Below are 25,920 nucleotides of genomic sequence, written 5' to 3' on the forward strand. Positions count from 1 at the left end.
TGTGCCACAGACATAGACTATGACCACGAATACAAGTCATGTATGTGATTTGAAATTTTCTCGTGACCACATTAAAAAAATTTTTTAAAAAAGATTTATTTATTTATTTATGAGAGAGAGGGAATGAGAGAGAGAGAGAGAGAATGAACAAGTAGTGAGCAGGGGTGGAGGCAGAGAGAGAAGCAGACTCCCCAGTGAGCAGGGAGCCCAATGCCGGGCTGGATCTCAGGATGCTGGGATCATGACCTGAACTGAAGGCAGACACTTAACCGACGGAGCCACCCAGGTGCTCCCCACATAACAAATTCTTTTTTTTTTTTTCAAAGATTTTATTTATTTGACAGACAGAGATCACAAGTAGGCAGAGAGGCAGGCAGAGAGAGAGGGGGAAGCAGGCTCCCTGCTGAGCAGAGAGCCCAATGCAGGGCTCCATCCCAGGACCCCGGGATCATGACCTGAGCCGAAGGCAGAGGCTTTAACCCACTGAGCCACCCAGGCGCCCCCATAACAAATTCTTTAAAGGTGAAATTAATTTAATAATATGTTTTATTTAACCCAATGGATACAAAGTATACACCTCAATATTTAATCAATATGCAAAATTATTGAGATATTTTATTCATTTTTTTGGTCTTCTATGTTTGAAATCCAGTGTGTACTTTTGAACATACTCATGCTCATACTTTTGAACACCTCAGCTGGGGCTGGCTTTATTTCAAGAGCTGTGTGTGGCTACTTGCTACTACAAATCTCCCCTCTTTTTGAGACACAAGCATGGGGTCTCAGAAGGTAGAAAGGTCTCCTCACTGGATTTGCCACTCCTATGACCTGCCTGTATGTGCTCTCATTGCCCCAAGATGTGCTTGCTCTTGGGTCACTGACTCATGTCCTAGCTGCCATTGTGTCCTGTGGTCTGAGGGACTTAACTTGAGCCAGATTTCCTGACACTGTGCCAACTTTCCTCTGTGTTTCATTTCTTCCCCTTCAAGTTCTTGCATGTCACTGTGATATAATTCAAAGCTTCTAAGGGCTAGGATCCAATGGACCCAACCCAAACAGGAAACGGGCTTTCTCATTGTTTATTAGGAACCATGAAGCAGAAAATGTCAGACACTTGTTTTCAGTGCTTCATTGAGCTGGAATTGAATTGAAACTCAACTATTCCCAGTGGAGGCTTCTGACCTTGAATGATTTAGAGGCTTTGACTCTTTAGATGGAGAGGACTAATTAAGGCACGAATTGACCCTAAACTTAAACCTTGCTTTGATCATTATCGCTGGCTGCCTCACTTTTTGCTTAGAATCTTGTTAGTCAGGGGCTACAACATCTTGTATGAAGCTGGGGTATCCTAAAGTACTCTGGGAATATTCCAACAAGTGCTCCACAAAGTCTTTCTGTGTAAAAGGTCTCAATTTAGTTCTCTGTCCCAAACCCCTTTGTGAACCTCACTATAAACAGTCTTGTCTGCCACCATGTAGCTCTCTCCACTGTGGTCTGGGCAGAAAGGGACTGTATACTATGTACCCCACTGTGACACCCATGTTTGTCTGCTTGTCCAATAGCCATTCCTCCTGCTTTCCTGGCAATATAGTGGAGCTCACCTGCTACAGTAGAGGCCAACAATGCCAGATCCATGTTTTTCCAGACTCCTCTTCAGTCAGGAACATCCATCTTCCAAAAAACATCCAGTTCTGCCAAAAAGAGACAAGTGATGGCATTTGGGGAAAGCTACTGGGGAAGATTCTCCTCCCTTATAAAAAGAGAGAGACACGAAAGAATGACTCACTTGCAACTCTGGTTGCCTCCTTTTTTCTAATGTGGTTGTGATGTCTGTAATAAGGCATCTGTTTTGGGACCATGAGGCAACAAGGATGAAAATGAAGTGTTCTGAAGATGCTGAGAATGCTGAAGAGGATAGAAGGACGTTGCATCCTTGATGACATTGTTGAGCAGCTGCACTAAACTTGGAACAGAACTTCCTGCTTTAAGAATGAAACTACTGTTCTATTACTTGCTACCCAAAGCCTGCTGACTGGTATGGATGTCTGGTACTTAATGGTATGTTCTATCTTCTGTTTCTTAGAAGGGAGAAGTCACAGAAGTCACTCTTCAACCTTGTTTTCCAGCTACCTCTTACTCATCCACATTACCACACTACTCCCTTTACTCATTTACTTGTCGGTTCACCTCATAAAGTTCTTGTGAGGGCAGTGGCCATGAAGGTCGGGTCCACTATGGCAGTCCCAGTTTCTATTATGTAATATATAGTCATTCAATAAATATTTGCCAATTACTGAACCAATGGGGTCTAACAGGGAAGTAAAATCCCTAGAGTTTGGCTATAGCCTAGAGGTGAGAGAATGAAGCTAAAAATGGCACACTGTTTCTGGCTTGGATAGTAAGCTAGAGGGTGTTACATTTACGCATAACTCAGCACAGAGGGGAGAGCAGAATAGTTGAAGAAGATGAGTTTTGCCCTGGATGTGTTGAAATTGATACTTTTGGAAGAGTCCCCATAGACCATTGAAGAAAAGGTCTGGATTAAAACTCTGGAAAGATGGGATTGGACAAGAAGATGTATAGCATGAGAGAAGAAGTGACTCTTCAGTGCTCCCATCTGTGTGGCACCACCATCCACCTTGTGACCCAAGTGAGAATTCAGGGAATGCTCCTTGACATCTCCCTTTCCCTCACTTCCCACATGAATCCATTACCAAGTACTGAGGATCTCACCTCTTGTCTCAACTTCTCTCCATCTCCCTGCCCTCGCTGGAGTCTGAGCCAACTACCTCTCTCCTGTGTTACAGGAATGGTCTACTTGATTTCCCAAATCCACGCCAATCCATTCCAATCCACTCGCCGTGGTGCAGCCATGTCCGTCTTCTCTCACTTCTTGAAAACATATATCTCTTTATCTCAATGCCGTTATGCATGAGCTTCCATCTGCCAAGAACACTGCTCCCTCCATCCCCCACCTTCCTCCACCAGCCCATCTCTGGCCTACTCTTTAGGTATTGACCTAAAGCTCACATCCTCAGGAAGGCCTTCCATGACTACCTTCCACCCACCCACATTTGTAGCCTCAGAAACTTGACTTCGTTGAACACCATGGGCTGATTTGGGTTTTGGTGACACGTACAGGCAAAACACCCCCAAAACAAAACCCTTTACAAAAACCTACGCTCAGAATGAAATTATTAATTAAAACGAGAAATGTAATTATTGCGGGTCAGAAATTCACAAATACGGACAAGTGCGTTGTTTCCCTTAGAAGGCAAATCTACACAGGAAGTGAAACAGCTTGGGAGTACAGGCTCAGACAAGGGGCATTAGCCTCTTGATCTAAGTGATTACGTTCGCTAAACTGTGATCCCCCCAGTGTGCCCATTTCCGCCACGGGGTATCCCTTGACATCTGTTCCTGGGCCATGACTCCCAGAGCTGAAGACCCCCTGCCTTTGTCTGCCTCCAGCTCCTAAGCTTCTGTGGTTGACCTGTTCTCCCATCAGATGCTCTGGCTGTGTTCACACTTCCCTGGTTAACACTTAGTAAGGTGAGGGTCAGATCCAGGAGCAGTCTTTTCTTTTAGATGATTTCACATATGTCTGCTTTGATCTGCTACCTGTATTTGTAGTTCAATTTTAAGAGCTGGTGAAAGCAGACTTTTATAGGACTTAAATCCATGTTTTTCAAAGTCTATGATTTATTCTATTTGTTGAAATTTCTTCAGGATCTGTACTGGTGACTGTTAGCAAATGGCATTCTCTAGCCTTGAAGCTACAAGCCTTCTAATGATCAGGGATGGGAGAAGGTGTTGGTGTAGGTTCAAGAAGCAGATTTCACTCTAAAGATGAAAGCCTTTTAGAAGGAAGTTGTTGGACTAAAGGGAAGGCTGAAAACTTTCTTATGCCTAAAACGTTGTGCTTTACTTAACCACCCCAAAAATATTCCTGCAGGGTTGTCCGTAAGAAGCCACCTTGGAAAATTCTGATCTCCTGTTGAACTTAACCTTGTACCTCAACGTATTTCATGCTAATCAGGTACCATGGATAATTTTATAGAGCATTTGAAGTCTTTAGCTGAAGAACCTTAAAACCTTCTCTCTGTTTTCTACCTCAGACCAAAGAGGGCATTTAATGACCAGATCACTCTCACAAATTTATTGTCTTGAAACAATAAGTAGGAGAGGGTATTTTTTGTTTTGTTTGTTTTTGAGAGAGAGCGTGCACACATGTGTGTGAGCTGGGGTGAGGGTTGGTGGGGAAGGGGGGAGAGAGAGAATCTCAGGCAGGTTCCACACCCTGGGAATAGCCCAAGGCGGGACTCCAGCTCATAACCCTGAGATCATGACTTGAGCCCAAATTAAGAGTCCATTGCACAACTGACTGAGCCACCCAGGCGCCCCTTGGAGAGGTTTTGTTTTGATAGGGGGCACTCCAATGGGGCTAATCCATTGTGGCCTTCTTATTTCTTAACCCAACCTTGTTCGGGCTGCTTTTGAAACTTGGAGGGACTTTCCATTCCTACCATGTTTTCCTTCAAGCCCACTAACCATGGATGAAGGGAGGTGGGAGGGAAGTGCTTCAGGTAGCGGAGGGGAGTGTGGCTTCGCCTTCAAGGGTAACAACCTGAGAAGTAGCTCCTCCCAGGACACTCACCGCTTAGGTGTGCCCAGCCTCAGTCCTGGGGCCAGGGGGTGCCCGGGGCCTGTACGACACACATGGAAGCTGCCTGCATATTCATGTCAAAGTATTTGGAATGTGTGCTGAGCATCAGTGACTGCCCTAAGGAATCTGTTCTCATCCCTGAGCAAGAAGAACAATGCAGGTTTGAGAGAAGGCCCACAGGGATGGGTCCATAACTCTGAGTTGAACAGGGTTTGCCCAGCAACACATCTGGTCCTGTACCATGTATAAGAAAGGAATAAAGATACAGCACATCAAAATATAAGCAATCCTAAGCAATACACACATAGGCATGTGATTGTGAATGTTCACGATAGCTGTAAAAGGCGTATGGGACTTTTAAAATTTACACAAAACTGAGCTGTGAGTATAATTTTATTCATATTCTTAATCGGAAATTGGTTATACAGACGATAGGAAAGAACACAAGTGATCCCTAAGAAAACTAACAAAATACTCACTTTATTTCAGGATAATACTTAGTAACAAAAATAGCCTGAGAAAATTAATACCATTTAAATTAGACAATGTACAAGGCTTTAGAATGTTCCCATTTACACGGCTGTGTGAGCACACCAGGAGAAGGCACAGAGAACACTCCTGATCTCCTCACAAAGATGGGCCTGAACACACGTTAGTGGCTCTGGGTCGCTCAACCATGGCCCAGATTCTTCACTCATGGTTATCTTTGGTTCTGCTTGCTTTTTTGTGTCCCTCTCTCCCCTGAGTCTTATTTCACAAATTCCCTAACAAGGGAGATGTCCATCTGAACAATTAAAAATTTAGTTTTTCTACAGGCATGCACATGACTCTGTGAGAGTTGCAAATCCAGGGCTTCAAAGGGCTCCTTGGTTACAGGGTTGTTGAAGTGGAGCAATGCTTGTGTTCCCCGAGAAAAGGAAGATGTGGACTTCTTCCCAAAATATTTGTAGGTTTCCTTCCCTTCTGTTTTTTCATGCATCAAACTGTGTGTTTTGCATTGAGCCTGGCAAACTCCAAGGAGAAAAATCCTTTAGGCTTCTACGGTTTCTCTTTTTGAATCCCCCAAAATACTGAATTGATACAGACTGAACTAGAAGGTAGTGATCAAACTTTCCATGGCATCCTCAACATGTTCAGGTATAGAATGTTTATAGGACTGATAACTTTATAATTAAAGCAAAGAAAAATAGGAGAACCCCTTACTGGTATGTCTTGTCAGGTTTCTGAGTGAGAATATTGTGAGCATGCAGAAAATAATGAATTTGTTTTTTAAAGGAAGAAACTCAACAACTTCCGAGCACCCAGAAACAATCTGACCTTCATTTTCAGTTTTTGTAAGGTAGAAGACATCCTCAGATGAATTCCAAATGTGGTTTTAAAGGGCCCTGGAGGTTGATGACTTGGTTCTAGGCATTCCTGGCATTTACAGAATCAACTTGGGGATTAAAGTAAAAAGAGCTATGCTGAGTATTTTATAAAAAAATGTAACTTTTCTTTAATAAACAGGGGCTGGTGAAACCAAGAACTTCTCCTATTTTACCTCATTGAAAAAACAAATCCATTCTCCTAAGAAAAAGATCATATACTTGATCTAAAATGTCTTTTGCGATGTCTAAGAAAAATAACACTACAGAGTCATTCTGACTGATAAAATCCCTTTCTCCCTCCCACAGAAGGTGTCAGCCTGGAAAGAATCAACCATCTCCTGTAGAAGGCCTCACACACATAGGGCCGCATCCAGGCCCTTCTGCCCAGGAGCTGGAGAACCAGCTGTGGGCGCCACAGCTGTCCCACGGAACTTGTGTTGATTTTAAACAAGTCAAACTGCTTATCGGAGAATTCTGGGCTGACTTTGATTTGTGACCACCAGTTCCATTCTTTGAAGGCTTCGTTGGTTTGTAGAGCTTAATTTTTAATACTGTCAGTATCATGCAGCCAACCAAACACCAAGAATATCGAGAAAGTGTGAGCTCTGGTCTCAGGTCTTCTTTCTGTTGGAGCATTTGACTTTAGAAGTAGAGTGTATGTCTAGCACCTGCGCCCCAACCAGGGCAGACCATCTGGACGTGTCTCTCACACGTCTGGGGATGTTCCTGGAGTCTAAAAGAAAGCCACAAAAATGAGCCTAAGAGCAGATTGCCAATGGGTTAGTGTGAATGTTGTTGCTAGTGAAAAACAGCAGTTTGCCAAGACCCTGGGAGTCACGTGGGGGCAGTCAGCCATGTCAGTCCCCCCTTGGGACCTTGGCTGTGGGTGGGGGTTGCGCTCACAAAGGGCTTTCAACCATCCTTTTCTTCTTGGCCTGGAGGTAGAAGATGCGGTTTTCTTCAGGATAAGTGACTTTGCTGAGGGGCATCCTGTAGATGTTGGCATTTTTCGTGGTCAGCAAGAGGAAGAGGAGTGTGGCCAAACAGAAGGGCCAGGTGCAAGCCGGCAGCCCCACCTGAGGAGGAAGCGACAAGTCACAGGCTCCTGTGAGATCCTGTCTCCGAGCACCACCCTTCCTCCTAGTCTCATTCAGCCCAGGGGGATGTGTCCCTGGGCCCCTGGTCTGGACGCTGCTTCTGCCCACAGAGACGGAGTCCGAGATCCCAGGCGGACTGCATTTAGCAGGGGAAACGTGGCCGTCCGTTCCTCAGGGGGTCAGTTGCATGTGCACCTTGCACATCTTTCCCTCCCTCTCTTCTAGTCAGGCTTCCTGCGCCACATGTGGAAGAAGACCCCTCATCACACTCCCAGGGCCCTCTTTGATTAGTTTGGGCCATGGTGACCTCTCTCCTACTTTCCACCCAGACCAGTCTTGGACTCTCTGGCCTTCCTTCCTTCCATTCCAGTTCCCAAACAGACTCTGAGCTCTTGGAGGGGAGGTCCTTCCTCTGGGCTGTTCCCGACAACTCATGCAGCTCTGAAGGAGAAGGTCAAGGGCAAGTCAGTGCCGAAAAGGAGGGAGAAAATGGCAGGAGGCACTGAACGGGCAGTGATTCTGCCTATGAAATAATTCAGCTAGGACACGGGTCTGAGTAGGTCTTACTGACGACTGATGGGGGCTTTAAAAAAAGATAAGGGGTATGAAAAATGAATGGCTCAATTAAAACCAAAACCCAAACCATTTGGGTCTATAGCCAATTATTCTTTTCCTTCTTTTCTTGATTTCTCAACCACTACATGGTTCTGGCTTTCTGTTCAAGTAGAAGATATTCTAAAGTCAATTCCCTAACACTCAGAATTATGGCGTGAACTTGAGAAACACGTTATACAGGCTAACTTTCACTTTTTAAAATTATGCACTCTGATATTTTTTAGCAAGCCCAGTGATGGCAGCTTAGACTAAAATTTATTATGATGTTAGAAGGTGTGTGAAACAGGAAGGCCCAGGAGATGGGAAAGTCATGGTGACCACAGCCCTGACTCCTTCCTGTTCAGGACACCACCCAGTGAGACCTCAGGAAGGTTTCCACATCACTATAAACAGATCAATCACGCGGATGATAGAGCAAGATTAAAGCCAACTCACCACAGCCATCATGTGGGACAGGCTGACTCCGAGGTAGGCAGTGAACAGAGCTACAAAAAAGGGGAAACAACAAGACTTCGTAGGTGCACTTTTCATTGTAGGGAAGACTGTGTTCTGGTATAAATCTGGAAACCCATGTTTTAACAGCTAGCTCAGCACCCTGGCTACAAGCGCGAGCTCACAGACGCTCTGGGTTCAAATCCAGACCTTATCACTTGAAGCTTGGTGTCTCCATTCTAAGTGTCCACGTCCTCACCTGCACAATAGAGGTCACAGAATTTCTCAGGGGGTTGGTGCCATCATGAAAGGAGACGCTACTTGGGTTTGGCACACAGTAAGAGGTACTCGGCAAAGGGAGCTTTTCTGTGGTCACTATTCTGTTGCTATTATCGCTGATCCCTAAGGAAAAGCCCTTCCATGGCAAATAAACTTCCCTGTTATTTTTTCTGAGCATAGTTGAATTAAAATGTTGGGGGCCCCCGGGGTGGCTCAGCTGGTTAAACGCCTGACACCGGATTTCGGCTCAGGTCATGATTGCAGGCTTGTGAGATCGAGCCCCATGTCGGGCTCCACACCCAGTATGGAGTTGGCTTGAGCTTTCTCTCCCTCTCCCTTTGTCCCTCCCCCACTCGTGCTCGCTCTCGCTCTCTCTCTAAAATAAGTCTTTGAAAAAATGAAACATATGAATGTTTCTTGAGATAGCACGGTTTCTGTTCAATCACAATATATGCGTCTAGGAGTCTCAGATTAATGGTTAGGATTCACAGTTACAAAAAATCATGGTATAAAAAATTAAAAATGAAACATATGAATGTTTCTTGAGATAGCACGGTTTCTGTTCAATCACAATATATGCGTCTAGGAGTCTCACATTCATGGTTAGGATTCACAGCTACAAAAAATCATGGTATAAAAAATTAAAAAGATAGCAGAAACTGACCACAAACTCGGAATTTCTCCCCATAATAACATTGTCCCAAATATCATGAAGATTGGCATAAGGGTAGTGAATTCATATGCTGTGTTTTTATTTACTCTGAGCAAAATCTTAAAGCAGGTAATTTGAGTCTACATGTGACCTTCAATACAAAACAACACAAAAACCGATATCCAGTGGCTAATCACCCATTGAAGAGGGGGCTCAGGGAGGCTCAGGGAAGCCCAGGTTTCACAAAGGCAGGCTGCAGGATAACCTCCCTGGGTTGGGCACGCAGCCCCTGGGCCACCTGGCTCTGTTAGACACGCCCACCACCCAGACCTCCAGGGCAGGGAGAAGTGAGTCCCATGGGGGGCAGGGCTGGAAGTGGTGGGGAGGGACTCTGATCCTGCTTAGTCACCGTAGACTTCCATCCTTTCATCAATCTTTGGTCTTTTTTTTTCCTGTTGTTTTTTGTTGTTCAACAGTATAACTAATTCTTCTATATCTGAATCGCCTCAGGCTAGCAGGAAAGGCTTATCTTGGAAGCAGCAGGGGCTTCAAACCCCAGCTCTGCCATTTTATTGTACAACCAATCACTGAACTTTGGAATCTAGTGTTGCCATCTGTAAAGGGCAACCTGAAGATGCACTTTGCGGGGAGAGGCATCTCAAATGCACTCCTCCGTTTCCACAAACGGCAGCTGCTCACTGAGCCAGGTCCCCGGAGCGGGCGGACCAGGACGCTGCCCTGAGCGGAAGTGGGCAGCCGCTTGGGCTGGAAGAGCTTTGTTTGGTTTTGGTCATTTCATTTTCCATTTCCTTCCTTCCTCCCTCCCCTTCTTTCTTTCCTTCCTTCCTTCCCTCCCTCGCTCATTCAACACATATTCACCGGCTCACTCTCGGGTAATCACCAGAAAAGAACACTTGCCCTGCTCTCTCGGGTTCGCCTCTCCCCCGAGACCTCCCCAGAGCGCACGAGACCTTGCTGCCTTTCCTGTCCTTTTCACACCGGTTGCACTTGGAAGGCACAGTTCCCGCTCTGCTCTCTTCCTGCTCTGCTGTTTCCAAGTGGTCTCCGATTACAAGTTGCTTTTCTCTCCACAGTAAGAGCGTCAGACTGTCTAACAGTGGCTGCCCATCGGTTAAGGCTTGCTGAGTGGGACCGGGAAAGCCTCCCATTAGAGGGGCAAGTTCACACACCGCAAGGTGCAGGTGATGACTGTGAATGACGGCGCTCTGGGCAACCGAGGGACAGAAAGGCCCTGAGGGCTGAGCAGACAGTGTCCATCTCAGCAGGCCACCGTGGGCCGGTCCCGTGGGGATAAGCCAAGCACTAAAAAGGGACAAAACATTGGGGTGCCTGGGTGACTCCGTCAGTTAACCCCCTTCTTTGGATTTCCACACCTGTCCTGATGTCAGGGTCGTGAGATCGAGCCCCACTGTGGGCTGGTGCTGGGCATAGAGCCTGCTTAAGATTCTTTCTCTCCTTCTGCCCCTCCCCAACTCTAAACTAAAAAAAAAAAAATGAACAAAAAGAAACAAAATGTTTCTCCCATTTGCCCTGACAAAAATAACAAAGCTGAGGACTTCCCGGGTGGGCAGTTTCCGATGTGGAGGCCGAGTAGGCGGCGCTGCCGGGCCCTATCAGCGTCCCCCGCTCCCCTTCCTGATAAGGCCATCGGAACCAGCGGAGGAGCAACTCTGTAATAAATGGCTGTTACTGATTTACCCTGGCTGGCAGAGTTGGTCTCTCGCTTGGCAGGGTCAGGGGGCTGCGGCAAGCTGGAGCTTGCTGTGACATTTTCCATGGGAGGCTTGCTGTACCAAAGGGGCTTGAAGTCTGCCTCCACGCTTTCTGTGCAAAGACGGAGGCGACAGGCCGTACCCCGTGTGGATGAGAGCCACTCTCACACACTGTCTGCAGCTGGGGAAATCCTATGGCCTTTGTGGGGGCGAATGCGACATCGACGGAAATTCAACGATTTTGGCCCCAGGGTCTGGGCTCTCCACAAATTCTGGATACTGCCCTAACCATTATGCTATGGCCAGTGAAGAAAGTCTGACCTGTCCAGAGGAAGGTCGGCGTGATAGGCAGATGAATCCCCAGAACCTGTGAACATGTTAGTTTACAGGGTAGAAGGGACTTAGCAGCTGGGATTACGTAAATGATCTTGAAGTGGGGAGATTAGCGGAATTATCTAAGTGGACCCAATGTAACCACAGGGTCCTCCTAAGAAGGAGGCAAAAAAGTTGCATTGAGGGAGTAGGTTGGAATGTTTTTACCTTCTGCCTTATATTCTTCTGTATTGATTGAATTTTGGTGTTTTGTCTTGTGTAATAAGCCCATACTACTCTTATAGTGAAGAAAATAATGAAGATACTCCTGATTTGAGGAAACCCATCTGCAAACAGCTTTGGCTTCCTTGCTTTCCAAACCCTGCCAAGATCTCATCAACAACTCTTGTGTTCAAAACAGCGTCTGCTTGATCTTGGAGGATGGGCTCCGGCTGTCCGCACACTGGCCGGGACCTCCCCTTCAACCAACCAGACTTTCTCCTCCAGGGTTTTAGGACGTACAGAAAAGCCACCTTCTCTAGGAGGTGCTTCTTGATGATTCTGAGCTGTTCTGCACCTCCCAGAGATGCTGGTACTGCAGATGTGTCCTTGTTCTGCTACAGATATTCCTGTGGTCTCCAGTGGGCTTCTCCCATCTACCTGGCTTCAGCCCTGGGCCAGAACACTGGGCACAGCAGCTTCTGGGATCTAACCCTGCTAAGCTCCTAGCTCTTCCTAGAACTATTTGGGCTGCTTCATGAGTGTTTAATACGTATTTGCTGCTCCTGCCAACACAGACACATTAAGGTATGTGCCTCAAATAAAGATTTGAAACCCCAAACCATCTCACAATAAAGCTTCTGACCTGGCCTAGCTCGGGTGGCACATAATCTATCTTCTCCTTTGCCCTAAGCTTGTGAACAAATGTGAGAAAGTGAGCCAAGAGTTCTTACAGGCTTAGTCGCTGGAACAGCTGTGTGCTACAAAGAAAGGGTCAAAATGACACGTACATGATCCTGCCACAGCAACCTGAGGTGTATTCACCTAGCTACAGCCTCGGACAATCACACCTCAGTGAGGCGTTCGAGATCCTTGGTCCTGCCTCCTGCCCAGTGCAGGAATCCATTCTGAGACCTGCCTCACATGTGGTCTACTCTTCTATTTTTGTATTTAAATTGAGATATAATTGACATACAATATTATATTAGTTTCAGGTGTACAGCACAGTGATTCTCCCTTGTATACGCTGTGAAATGCTCCACTCAGTAAAGTCTCGTCACCGTCTGCCCCCTCACACAAAATTAAGACAATGTTACTGACTCTGTTCCTCATGCGGTATATGACACCCCTGTGGCTTATTTATTTTATGACTGGGAATTTATACTTCCCTTTACCCCTTCACACCCCCTTCCCTCCTCCCCTCTGGCAACTACTGATCTGTTCCCCACATTTATGAGTCTGGGTTTTTCTTTGTTCTGTTTTTTTTAGATCCCACATGTAAGTGAAATCATGTGGTATTTGTCTTTCTCTGTTGGACTTATCTTACTTACACAATACCCTCAAGGTCCACCCGTTGTTGGTGCAAGTTGCAAGATTTCATTCTTTTTTATGGCTGAGTAGTATTCCATTGTGGATGTCTAGATGTGATCTGCCATTTTAGTAGGGGCTTAGATAACTTGGATCGATTCATCTGGTGATAAACTGACTCTAGACAAATATTTCTATTAGGTTAGGAATAATTTCTGCACAGTCCATCCCCCCCACCCCCGCATATTCCCCAGGAATGGTCATTCCCTACATGCTAACCGATTATCTTAAATACTTTTACTTTGTATTGGATTAGGGATGCCAGAGCCTCTGGGTAAATAAGCCTCCCGTTTACAAGGGCCTGAGAAACTCATCAGCTTTTCAAATCTCAGTCACTTGAGCTCTGTTTTTACCTCAAGGCCTGAACGCTGCCACTGGGAAGCAGAGTAGTGTGTGTGGGGTGTAATTCCAGAGGTTGTTAGCAAGTGTGAGTTCTGGGCTTGCATTTATCCTAATTGACTGGATGCCCTTCAGCACACCACTTCACCTCTCTGGCCTCGGAACCCCAATAGTAAAATGAGGGGGACAGAGTAGGAGAGCTCCAGACCTTCTCCTAGCTCTGACTGGCTGAGTTGCTCCAGTACCAGGGTCAGAAGGGATGAACACAGTGGTTCGGACGATCTGGTCGTCCCCAGATCAACAGCAGCAGTGCTGTCGGGCCCTGGTTAGGAATGTCAACTCCTCCTCATAGGAGGAATCAGGGACTGGGGGGTGGGTGGGCAGCCATCCATGTTTTCACAAGCCTTCCAGGTGATTCCGAGGCTCCCTGAAGCGTGAGACAGCTGGACGGCCACATGTAGTCCTACCTGGCTCAGCAGGAGGAATGGCTCTGTATCTAGCCCGAGTCATTCCATTCTAGTTTCTTGTGTCAGATCATGAGTGTGCTGAAATAGAATGAGTCGAGTTTCTACCCCCCTCATATGGAGAGGACAAATGGTGATCACGACTCAACAGGCTCTCCTGCCCTCACAACAGCCAATGAGGAGGGCGCAGTAGAGCTTAACCCTCCTAGGGAGGGGACGCCCCACCCCCGTCCTGCTCCCACATGCAGTTAGCGGAGAGTCCACCCTGGAACCGCAGCCCCCGTGTCTCACATGGTCCCTTTGTACTGTGGGACTGATTCCAGAGTTAGGAGCTACCCTCCCTCCCATGCAGGGTACACTCACCGCAAGCAAGAGCTAGGATGTGGGTTTGCCAGGTGAGAGCCAAGAACATTCCTCCAATTGCAATGCAGGCCAGAGAGCTGTTGAAACCGCAGAGTCCAAGGTAGATGTTCTCAAACGGCTCCGAAACACTGAGTCCTAGTAGAGAAGACAGGTGGGCTCAGGGCTGTGGACCGAAGGCAGGGCGCTCTGGAAGGAGGCCAGGGGTGGGGGAAGCTACGCCCATCAGTCCCTTGGAAGTGGAGCCCTCAAGGAAGTCTGGAGTATGGAAGATGCCCAGGGCGAGGGGTGACGGTGGGGGGAGGTACGCGGTGCTGTATTTGCTTACCTGCCGCTATCCCCAGCAGCGATCCGATGGCTGCGTGCAGGCACATGAGTGGGGAGGAGAGCAGAAGGGCGAACAGGAAAATGCCCCCCGTCCACGGGTTATCACAGCCATAGATCTGGCCCACACCCACGGGCAGCGATTTCAATAACTGCAAAGCGGGTTGGAAAAGTTGCTCATTAACACCACTGAGCAGAAAGCCGCAGGACACCCGCAGGCACAGACAATGTAACGGTAGAGTTAGCATATCTGGTCTTCTGAGGCCAGTGGTACTAATTTCTAAAAGTCTCTTCCTCTTGACAGTGAAATCTTGTTCTTCAGCTTTATCCCGAGAAATAGAACAGCCCTTTGCTCGCACATGCTAAGCCTGCCTTCTTCGAATTTCCCTTTACTCAGGGTCTCCCAGGCCTGCACACCCACTTGGCTTTGGTTGCTGGGAGGTTTTAGCTGGTCTCATGGCCAGGACCTGCCACACTTCCCAACAAGGATGGCAGGGACCACAGCTGACATCTCCGCCGCTCTTAACTGTCTGTCATTCTCAGGCTAACACAGGAGTGCACACCAGGGTCAAGAGAAGTATTATTACTCCTGAGCAATCGGGTTGTTGAGGCCAGAGATCCAGAGCCGGGTTATCTTACCCACAATTTAGAAGCAATCATTAGCAAGTTCATGAACGAGGACCCTATTTATACTTAATGAGAACATGTATTAATTTAAACTAGAATATCCTTGGCTTCTTCCAGTTATCAACAGATTCCTGTTAGTCCTCAAAACACACAACTACACGTGAATGTCACAATTCTCTGTTCTGGCTGAGGCCCGACTTCAGCTAAGTGTTGACGGAATATGGCAGTTTGGGGAAGGTATAGGGTTCAGTTTAAGCTAACAAATAGTAATTCTTTATAACGGTACTTCTGCTCCGGCCAGGAGAGGCATAATTAGCCACATCAGGTTCCTTTGTCACCAAGTCCATTTACTCGCCCTGGTCACATATATACCCCTTGAGCGACCTTGGGGAGGCCGTGATTGCTACAGGGGATCCTGCTTTGGCAGGAGGAACTGCCGCCTCCCCTCAGATGTTAGGCAGGATCTAACACTGCCTTCTAAACACAGAGCCCAGGACGGTACTGAGAGTTTGATTCTATCCTAGGATGGACCCTGAATTTTCCAGCTCACAGTGGATTGTCATGTCTACACAAGATCGTTTCCTATTTGTCTAGACCAGGGACCTCAACACGGGCAAAGACTGCATAGGCTTTCCCTCAGAACTGATGGAAGTTTCCCTCAGAACTAGCCCTCAGGGAGCCAGGAGGTGGGGAGTCAGGCGGAATGGGAAGGAAGGGTGCTGACGTTGGGGTGATAGCTCAGAGTGAGGAGAAGAAGACCAGCACCGTCTGACAGGACTTCCGTGGTGCTGGAATATTCCATAGGTGACTACTTAGTGCCTGAGGTGTGGCTGGTCAGGCTAAAAAACTGCATTTTTAATTTTATTTCATTGTAATGAATTCCACTTTTAAATCTACATAAGCTGTCAGTTCTTTTGATCAGAGTAGGCTGCCACAGAGGCCTTAACTCCAGGCTGGAGGCCCTTCATCAAGGGCTGGCCCCCATCCCACCCACCCAAAGAAGGGGCAAGTCTGAAACAGAATCTTTGATGTCCAATGGCACTATACTCTGCACTGGCTTTTAGGAAGAGAGGTGGAAACTTAGCTTTGAGCAATCATTTAAAAAACCCTTTAGAACAAAGAAAAAAAGAGATTAAAAAAAACAGACCCTTAACTACAGAGAACACACTGGTGGTTACCAGAGGGAGACGAGTGGGGGGATGGGTGAATCGGTGAAGGGGATGAAGAGGGCATGTATTTCGAGGAGCGCTCAGTAACATATAGAATTGTTGAATTGCTCTACTGTACACCTGAAACTAATACAACACTGTATATTAACTATACTTCAATAATAATAATGACAAACAAACCCTTAGAGCCCAAAGCTTTGGAGTAAAACAAACAGTTTATGGGACAAGAGTCTCCATCAGGCTCTGATGCCCAAGAACACTCAAGCAGGAGGACACTGGGTGTCTTCCAGAGTCAGGAGGAATGAGAGAAGATAGTGTATCTTACCTGCACGGCATTGAGCTCAGGCCAGGTGACATTGGGAACCGCGGTTACAGGTTTGAACAATTTGCCTGGGAAGAATGGATTGTAATGTCCTGTGGCCGATAGGTACATTGACAACGCCATGTTGAAGGGCAGAGTGAAGACGGGGAGATCCCATTTGCAGAACAAGGAGTTCAACGCGCTTGAGAAAATTGGACTAATAACAACAACAACCACAGAACAGAAGGGAAGTTCATGCTCATGACAACTCAGTGGACAAACCAAATCTCTACATGGTGGAGAGGCTTTGTTTCATGGGCAATACGCTAACGTGGTGTTTTAGCAAACTTTTCACAGGGGGAAAAGAAACAAAACAAAACAAAATGCAACAAAAACCCCAGACTGGAACAGAAAACCAAACACACGCGGAATAAATCCTGTCAGAGAATAATGCTTATATAAAGTCAATAATCAACTCTTAGCTTGTTTGACTTTTGAAAAATTATACTCTGGGATTGCTCACAGTGACTTGTGAAATCTAGGCTGTAGAAATATTTTTGGAAGTATTTTAGGTATGAGGTAAAATACTATCCCCCCAGTTAGAGCCCCCTGTGTAACGACGATCATGGTACATGATCATGAGCCGCTGCCTCCCCACCAGAGGCTACCACCATCTTGAATTTCTGTGTCATCTTCATGAGTCTTTAGTATATCTATTTTTGAAAAAAAGAAACAATTACCCAAGGGAGGATGAAAGGTGGTGTGGGCTGGAGGAAAAAGATCTTAAACTTGGGGTGGGAGGGGGGCAGGACGGGGAGGAACAGCTGTAAATCTGAAGCAGTTGGTGACCTGTGTGACCTTTGGCAAGGAACTACTCATCCATTTCCTTGTCTGTAGCCTGGGGGACTGGATTAGATTAGATTCGTCTCTGGGCCGGTCTTGGGCTCTCACTTATTGGCCCATCAACTAAGGTCAGAACTCCAGATCATGGGGGGGTTGGTGGTGAGTCCCTCCAGGTGATCCACCTCCTGTCCTTGAGCCTGTTCTTTGGAAATTATTTCCTGTTCAGATTGGCTCTGCCGGCAGACTCTCCCACATGCCTGTGGGTGCAGCCAAGTGTGGGGTGGGGGGGGGTGCCCTGCAGACACTGTCCAGAGTGGGATGTACTACTCATGCGTGTGGATATTCATATTTTATATTCTAAACGTGCCATAGTAGGAAGGAAATGTGTGTTTCCAAAAAACAAACAAAAAAGGACTTAAGAAACAAATTGGAAGGACTTAGGGTTAAAAGGGATTGAATTCAGGAAAGCAGTTCTTTGAAGGCGACAGGGGCACCTGGGTAAGGAGTGTTCGTATAGGCATACACAGTGGTTCTCAAAGTGTAGTCCCTGGATCAGCCACACCACCTCGGAACTAGTTAGAAATGCGGATTCTTAGGCTTTACCCAAGATGGACTGAATCCAAAGTTCTGGGGGAGGGGAGCAGCAGGCTGTGTTTCTACAAGCCCTCTGTCATTCTGTAGTGTGCATGATGGACCACTGATGTAGGGTGTGGTTCTCAAATTTGGTTGTGTTAGAAACCCCTGGGAGCCTTTAAACTCCCAATGGCCAGGGTGCCTGGGTGGCTCAGTGGGTTAAGCCTCTGCCTTTGGCTCAGCTCATGATCTCAGGGTCCAGGGATCGAGTCCTGCATCAGGCTCTCTGCTTGGCGGGGATCCTGCTTCCCCCCCACCCCAACCCCTCTGCCTGCCTCTCTCTCTACTTATAATCTCTCTCTCTGTGTCAAATAAATAAATAAAATATTTTTTTTTTTAAAAAGGGAAAAAACCCCTTCCCAATGGCCAGGCAACACCCCAGATCAATTACATCAGAATCTTGGGGGGTAAGGGGATGAGATATGTGGGGAGGGTCACATGCACGCATCGGTGTATGTGATGCTTCCTGTTTCCAATAGACATAACCTGACTATGAATCTTAAAAAATCATTTTTATAAAAATTGTTAGACATATGCACCATGTAACTGACCATTTTAACCATATGAAGATCTCTATTTGACTAGCATTCAGTTCATTCACACTGTTGTATAACCATCCCTGCTGTCCATTCCTAGAACATTTTTCATCTTGCAAAACTGAAACTTTGTATCCATTCAACAGTAACTCTCCAATACCTCCTCCACCCATACTTTTTTTTTTTTAGAGCATTTTTGAAAACCAGGGACTGCTTACCAAGTCATGGACATAGCCGACACTGGGAGTAATAGCCACCAGAAATAGTTGCCCTTGTCTGAAAAGACAGCCATGAGGATTCCCAGCAGCGTGGCATTGTAGCCTTGGAGTCCTGTGGCTATTGCCGACCTGTGGGCGAGAGGTACAGCGTGGACACATCCTGCGTGGACGCTGGCAGGACTCGCCCATAAATGACACTTGTAACTTTCAGATCATGTTCACATTAGAAAACGAGATTATATTTAGAAATTGATTTCAAAGTCTGTAAAAGCCAAACACTATTAAAATTGTGGGGAAAAAATGAAATTTGTATAGATGAGGATAAAATGCAAATGTGCCTTAGACACCCCTACAGAGGTGTCTTAGCCAGACAGGACTCCAGCATCCAGGTGCAGAAAGGGAAATGAGCGAGGCAGATTGTTTTGCTTCCTTTAGCCTTTCCTTCAGAAAGTTGCTATTTCTTTTGCGTCATTAAGAGCCTTTGATCTGAACAGAGCTGGTCCGTGAAACTGCTAAGTCTCACATTCTTGGTGAAAGGTGTAAGATTGTCCAACTGTAAATTCATTTTCATAGTGTTTGTGACCTTAAAAACATCAGTCTTCCAACTTAGCATACATTTTTCATCTTCCTGTGTTTCCATTTTGTGGTCTCCAAACACACATTTCCAAGTTATTGCAAAGAAAAACAATTACTTTCACTGGGCGGAGTATTGCATTTATACGCATACTCAGCACCGAATTCATTCTCGGGTTCCTTTTTGTTGCTGGGCATTTAACCTCACTGAAGGTTGACCTATTGTCTTCCTTAACTAATCTTTTGGGACATGTAGGGAAGTGATGGGATTTTTGCTGGTTTAACCCTAAAAGTGATCTTTTCTTCTAGAATTTGGGAATATACTTGAGGACAGTAGACAGCTAGGCAAAGACTTGCCTTCTCAACAAGGGACTTGCAGACTGAATTCTTGACCGACATTGTTTTAATGGCCATGTCAGCAAGTTGTGGAACGCCATAGTTAGAACAACAGAAGATGCGCATTCACCAAGAATTTTCAAGAACTCATACGCATGGGGTGCCGGGGTGGCTCAGTCCATTAAACTCACGCCTTTGGCTCAGGTCATTATCTTGGGATCCTGGGATCAAACCGCACTTTGGGCTCCCTGCTCAGTGGGGCGTCTACCTTTCTCTTTCCCTCTACTCCTCCCCCTGCTTTTCTCTTTCCCTCTACTCCTCCCCGTGCTTGTACTCTCTCTCTCTCTCTCTCAAATAAATAAATAAAATCTAAAAAAAAAAAAAAGAACTCATATAGGTTCTTGCCCAAATAAAATGCTCATGACAAATAATTGATTAATCATTAAAGAAGAATGATTTAGTGAATGATTAAAGAGAAAGAATAAAATATATAAATAATCCCCTGACCTCTGATTCAAGACAAATACAGGTTCTGTAAAATGAAGGTGGGTATTTCTGGGACGGGTGGGGCCTTATCACTGATGCCCAGAGTCAGGGATTGGCTCCTGCGTTCTCAGAAGCAAGAAGAGCAGGCTTGGGTGGAGGGACCTACCTGTCCTGAGCAAGTAATAGGGCCGTCAGGGTGGAGACCACCGTTCCCACACAGCCGTTAAGTGCCCACCAGGGATTCTGGACCAGGAGTCCCACCAGAATCAAGATTCCACTGATGGGGTTGCTGACGAACACCACTTGGGATATACCCCGAAGGACCCAGTCAACGAACTGGAGCACCTGTGGTTTGTCTGGAAGAGATGAGACGGGCAGAGCTGAGGAAGTGACAAGTCAAAGGGTTCCTTTCCACACCAGTGCCCACCCTGAAAGCACTGAATGCCCTTATTCTCCATGCTCAGAGGTACAGACTCTGAAGCTAAAGAAATGAATTACCAATAGTAAAACTTCAGTTTTTAAGTGCTAAAATTATGGGATGGAGCCAGGTGCATTCCTTTAATATGAGTAGGGCTCTGACTCTAAGCACGATCTCCACACAAAAAAATATCTGAAGAGGCTTTTAGGTTAGAAGATAAAAAGTTAGGGGCATCAGGCTGACTCAGTGCTACTCTTGATTATGGGATTTTAAGTTTGAGCCTCATGTTTCGTATGGAGATTACTTAAGAATAAAATCTTGGACAACCTGGGTAACTGAGTCAGTTAAGCATCCAGTTCTTGACTGCAGCTCCTGATCTCAGAGTTGTGGGATCCAGCCCTGTGTCAGCCTTCAGGCTCAGCGGGGAGTCTGCTCTCCCCTTCTCCTTCTGCTCATGCTCTCTCTCTTTATCTCTCTCAGATAAATAAATAAATCTTTAAAAAAATAAAAATCTTAAAAAAAAAAAAGTTAAAAACTGGAGAGGAGAGAGGTCAATAGAAGGCAGGGGACTATAAAGAAAGATAAGAGTAGAAGAACCAGCAAGCTATTTCCCCCGAAGCTACTTCCGCCATCTCCCCAACGGAGGGAAACATAAATACCTTTAAGCCAGCTGGCGAATTCTTTCATATCACCAGTGATGTAGCCAAGTGCCTTGGGGAGACACCTTCTTCTTGGACTTGGTAAAACCTGATTTTCACCCTGGTCCATTTTAACCATAGTGGGGCTGTCCTCCATGGTTACCTCTTCCTCTGGCTCCTTGAGGAAAGGACAGAGCTCATAAACACCCTACTTCAGAGCACTGCAGACTGGCCAGCCCAGCACCTGGTCACGGTTAGCCATAGAGGATGAGTTTAAAAGCAATTTATTTGTATCATGACATCCCAGAGGACTAAGAAAGGACCAGTTTCCTCTTGAAACATTGTAATGGAGATTATCACCCCAAACCCAAATCCCATTCTACTTTTGTTATTATTGTCTTTAATGCTACCATGAGAAGGTTCTGGCCTTGAGTGTCATGAGGTCCAGTTTCTAGTTCAACAAATACCCACTGAGCACCTACATCATGCACTCAGAGAGCCCAGTCTAGTGAAAAAGAGTGAAGAATATTCAATTTCAACATACTGACTGAAATAATAATACAGGAAGAGCTAAGACCAAGTTAAAGGAGCCGGATGTTAGGTTACAAAATGGCGCTCACTCATGCAGACCAAACAGCTACTTCCCAAGACAAGTAGACTTTTTTTTTTTAATTAAGTTTTTAACTGTAATTCCAATATAACTAGCATATAGTGTTATGTTAGTTTTAGGTACACAATATAGTGATTCAACAAATCTATACCTTACTCACTGCTCATCATGATAAGTGAACCCTTAATCCCCTTCACCTGTGTCACCCATCCTCCACCCACCTGCCCTTTGGCAACCATCACTTTGTTCTCTACAGTTAAGAGTCTGCTTTTGGTTTGTGTCTTTTTCTTTCCTTTGTTTGTTTGTTTTGTTTCTTAAATTCTACATGTGAGTGAAATCATACGGTATTTGTCTTTCTCTGACTGACTTATTTCACTCAGTGTTATATTCTCTAGCTCTATGTTGTTGCAAATAGCAAGATTTCATTCCTTTTTAAGGCTGAACAATATTCCATTGTATGTGCCCCATATCTTCTTTATCCATTCATTCGTGGACACTTGGGCTCCTTCCATAATTTGGTTATTGTAAATAATGCTGCAATAAACCTAGGGGGGGTCATATGTTCTTTCAAATTGGTGTTTTTGTATTCTTTGGGTAAATACCAAGTAGTGCAATTACTGGATTATAGAGAAGTTCTATTTTTAACTTGTTGAGGAACCTCCATACTGTTTTCCACAGTGGTTGCATCCGTTTGCCTTCCCACCAATAGTGCATGAGGGTTCCTTTTCCTCCACATCCTCACCAACACTTGCTGTTTTTTCTGTTTTTGGTTGTGGCCATTCTGAAAGGTGTGAGGTGGTTTTGATTTGCATTTCCCTGATGATGAGTGATGTGGATCCTCTTTTCATGTGTCTGTTGGCCATCTGGATGTCTTCTTTGGAGAAATGTTTGTTCACATCTTCTGTCCATAATTTTTAATTGGATTATTTGGGGATGGGTGTTGAATCATAGAAGTTCTCTATACATTTTGGATACTAACCTTTACCCATTATATCATTTGCAAATATCTTCTATTCAGTAGGTTGTCTTTTAGTTTTGTTGATTCCTTCACTGGGCAGTAACTTTTTTTTGGATGTAGTCCCAATAGCTTATTTTTGCTCTTATTTCCCTTACCTCAGGAAACAGATCTAGAAATGCCAATGTCAGAGAAATTCCTGCCTCTTCTAGGATATTTATGGTTACAAGTCTCACATCCAGGTCTTTAATCCATTTCGAGTTTATTTTTGTTACAGTGTAAGCAAGTGTTTCAGTTTCATTCTTTTGCATGTAGCTGACCAGTTTTCCCAATACCATTTGTTGAAGAGACTCTTTTTTCCCATGACATGTTCTTGCCTCTTTCGTTGAAGATTAACTGACCATATAATTGTGGGTTTGTTTCTAGGCTTTCTATCCTGTTCCATTGATTAATGTGTCTGTTTTTGTGCCAGTACCATACTATTTTGATTACTACAGCTTTGTAGTATAATTTGAAATCTGAAATTGTGACACCTTCAGTTTTGTTTTTCTTTTTCAAGATTTTTCTGGCTATTCTGGGTCTTCGGTGGTTCCACACAAATTTTAATATTATTTGTTCTATTTCTGTAAAAAATGCTCTTGGTATTTTGTTATTGATTGCATTAAATCTGTAGATTACTTTGGGCAGTATGGACATTTTAACAATATTTGTTCTTCCAATCCATGAGCATGGAATATCTTTCCATTTGTTTGTATCATCTTTCATTTCTTTCATCAATATTTTATAGTTTTCAGTGTAGGCTTTCCACCTTCTTGGTTAAGCTTATTTCTAGGTATTTTATTATTTTGGTGCAATTGTAAATGGGATTACTTTCTTAATTTCTACTTCTCTTGCTTCATTATTGGTGTATAGAAATGCAACAGATTTCTGTATATTGATTTTGTATCCTGGGATCTCACTAAATTCACTTATCAGTTTTAGCAGTTTTTTGGTGGGATCTTCCAGGTTTTCTATATATAGCATCATATCATCTGCATATAGTGAAAGTTTTACTTCTTCCTTACGAATTTGGATGGTTTTTATTTATTTTTGTTGACTGATTGTTGTGGCTAGGACTTCCACTACTATGTTGTGGAAAGTGATGAGGGTGGACATCCATGTCTTATTTCTGATCTTAGGGGGAAAGCTCTCAATTTTTCACCATCAAGAAGATGTTAGCTGTGGGTTTTTCATATGTGGCCTTTATTATATTGAGGTATGTTCTCTCTAAACCTACTTTGTTGAGTTTTTATCATGAATGGATGTTGCCCTTTGTCAAATTTTTTTCTGCGTCTATTGAAATGATCATATATATTTTTAACCTTTCTCTTATTGATGTGAGGTATCATGTTGATTTATTTTTGACTATTGAACCACACTTGCATTGCAGGAATAAATCCCACTTGATTGTGGTAAATGATTTTTTTAACATGTTGTTGGATTTGTTTTGCTAATATTTTGTTGAGGACTTTTGCATCTATATTCATCAGAGATATTGGCCTATAGTTCTCTTTTTTTGGTATCTCTGGTTTTGGTATCAGGGTAATATGGGCCTCCTAGAATGAATTTGCAAGTTTTCCTTCCTCTTCTATTTTTTGGAAGAGTTTGAGAAGAATAAGTATTAACTCTTCTTTAAATGTTTGTCAGAATTCACCTGTGAAGCCATCCGGTCCTGAACTTTTGTTTGTTGGGAGTTTTTCATCATTGATTCAATTTCTAATGATCAGCTTGTTCGTATTTTCTATTTCTTCCTGATACAGTTTTTGGAGGTTATATGTTTCTAGGAATTTATCTGTTTCTTCTAGTTTGTCCATTTTGTTGGCCTCTAGTTTTTCACAATATTCTCTTACAATTTTTTAAATCTCTGTGGTGTCGGTTGTTTTTGATTTTGTTTATTTGAATCCTCTCTTTTTTCTTGATGACTCTGGCTAAAGGTTTATCAATTTTTTTTTATCTTTTCAAAGAACCAGCTCCTGGTTTCATCAATCTGTTCTATTGCTTTTAAAATCTCTATATCATTTATTTTTACTCTGATCTTTATTATTTCCTTCCTTCTATTGATTAGGATTTTGTTTGTTCTTTTTCTACCACCTTTAGGTGTAACATTAGGTTCCTTATTTGAGATTTTTCTTGCTTCTTGAGTTGACCTGTGTTGCCAAGAACTTCCTTCTTAGAAATGCTTTTGCATCCCAAAGATTTTGGACCCTTGTGTTTTCATTTTCATTTGTCTCCGTGTATTTTTGAATTTACTCTTTGATTTCTTCATTGCTTAATAGCATGTTATTTAACCTCCATGTATTTGTGCTCTTCCCAGATTTTTTCTTGTAACTGATTTCTAGTTTCATAGTGTTGTGGTCAGAAAAAAAATGCATGGTATGATTTCAGTCTTTTTGAATTTGTTGAGACTTGTTTTGTGGCATAATATGTAATCTATACTGGAGAATGTTCCATGTGCACTTTAAAAGAATGTGTATTCTGTTGTTTTAGGATGGAATGTTCTGACTCATTCTATTAAAATCCATCCGATCCAATGTGACATTCAAAGCCACTGTTTCCTTGTTGGTTTTCTCTTTGGATGATCTCTCCATTGATGCTAAGTGGGGTGTTAACGTGCCCTACTCTTACCGTATTACAATCAATTATTTCCTTTATGTTTGTTACTAACTGTTTAAAGTATTTGGGTGCTCCAATTTGGATGCATAAATATTTACAATTGTTATACCTTCTTGCTAGATTCTTCCCTTTATTACTATATAGTGTTCTTTTTTTTGTCTCTTGTTATCATCTTTGTTTTAAAGTTTATTTTGTCTGATATTAAGTATTGCTACTCCAGCTTTCTTTTCACATCCGTTTGCATGATAAATGCTTCTCCATCCCTTCACTTTCAATCTATAAATGTGTTTAGTTCTGAGGTGAGTCCCTTATAGGCTGCGTACGGATGTGTCTTCTCCTCCCCCTCCCCTCTCTCATACCTCCCCCCTTCTCATCTTCCTCCTCTTCCTCCTTCTCTTCTTTTTCTCCTTCTCCTCCTCCTCCTCCTTCTTCTTCTTCTCCTTCTCCTTCTCTTTCCCCTTCCCCTTCCCCTTCCCCTCCTTCTCCTTCTCCTTCTTCTTCTTCTTCTTCTTCTTCTCCATTCTGCCACCCTATGTCTTTTGATTGGAGCATTTAGTCCATTTACATTCAAAGTAATTATTGATAGGTAAGTATTTATTGCCATTTTGTTCCTTGTTTTATGGTTGTTGTTGTAGTTCTCCTCCGTTATTTTCTTCTCTTATGATTAGTTGGTTTTCTTTAGTGATATATTTGGAATT

General features: G+C 44.3%; 1 protein-coding gene across 2 annotated transcripts in view; it reads right to left on the minus strand.

Annotated features, from left to right (window-relative positions):
• Positions 1–5,041: 5,041 nt before the first annotated feature.
• SLC14A1 (solute carrier family 14 member 1 (Kidd blood group)) overlaps positions 5,042–25,920 on the minus strand; it is a 29,487-nt gene continuing 8,608 nt past the window's right edge. For both annotated transcript variants that reach the window (XM_044243063.1, XM_044243062.1), the window contains exons 3-10: positions 21,027–21,183; positions 20,116–20,305; positions 18,555–18,683; positions 16,349–16,541; positions 14,232–14,379; positions 13,907–14,041; positions 8,181–8,230; positions 5,042–7,109 (exon numbers count right to left, since the gene is read on the minus strand). In XM_044243063.1, the coding sequence (XP_044098998.1) occupies positions 6,933–7,109; positions 8,181–8,230; positions 13,907–14,041; positions 14,232–14,379; positions 16,349–16,541; positions 18,555–18,683; positions 20,116–20,305; positions 21,027–21,162 (1,158 nt within the window). In that variant the 5' untranslated portion in view covers positions 21,163–21,183 and the 3' untranslated portion in view covers positions 5,042–6,932. The remainder of the gene's footprint in view (positions 7,110–8,180; positions 8,231–13,906; positions 14,042–14,231; positions 14,380–16,348; positions 16,542–18,554; positions 18,684–20,115; positions 20,306–21,026; positions 21,184–25,920) is intronic.

This window comes from Neovison vison, chromosome 3 (assembly GCF_020171115.1).
Source record: "Neovison vison isolate M4711 chromosome 3, ASM_NN_V1, whole genome shotgun sequence".
Classification (NCBI taxonomy): domain Eukaryota; kingdom Metazoa; phylum Chordata; class Mammalia; order Carnivora; family Mustelidae; genus Neogale; species Neogale vison.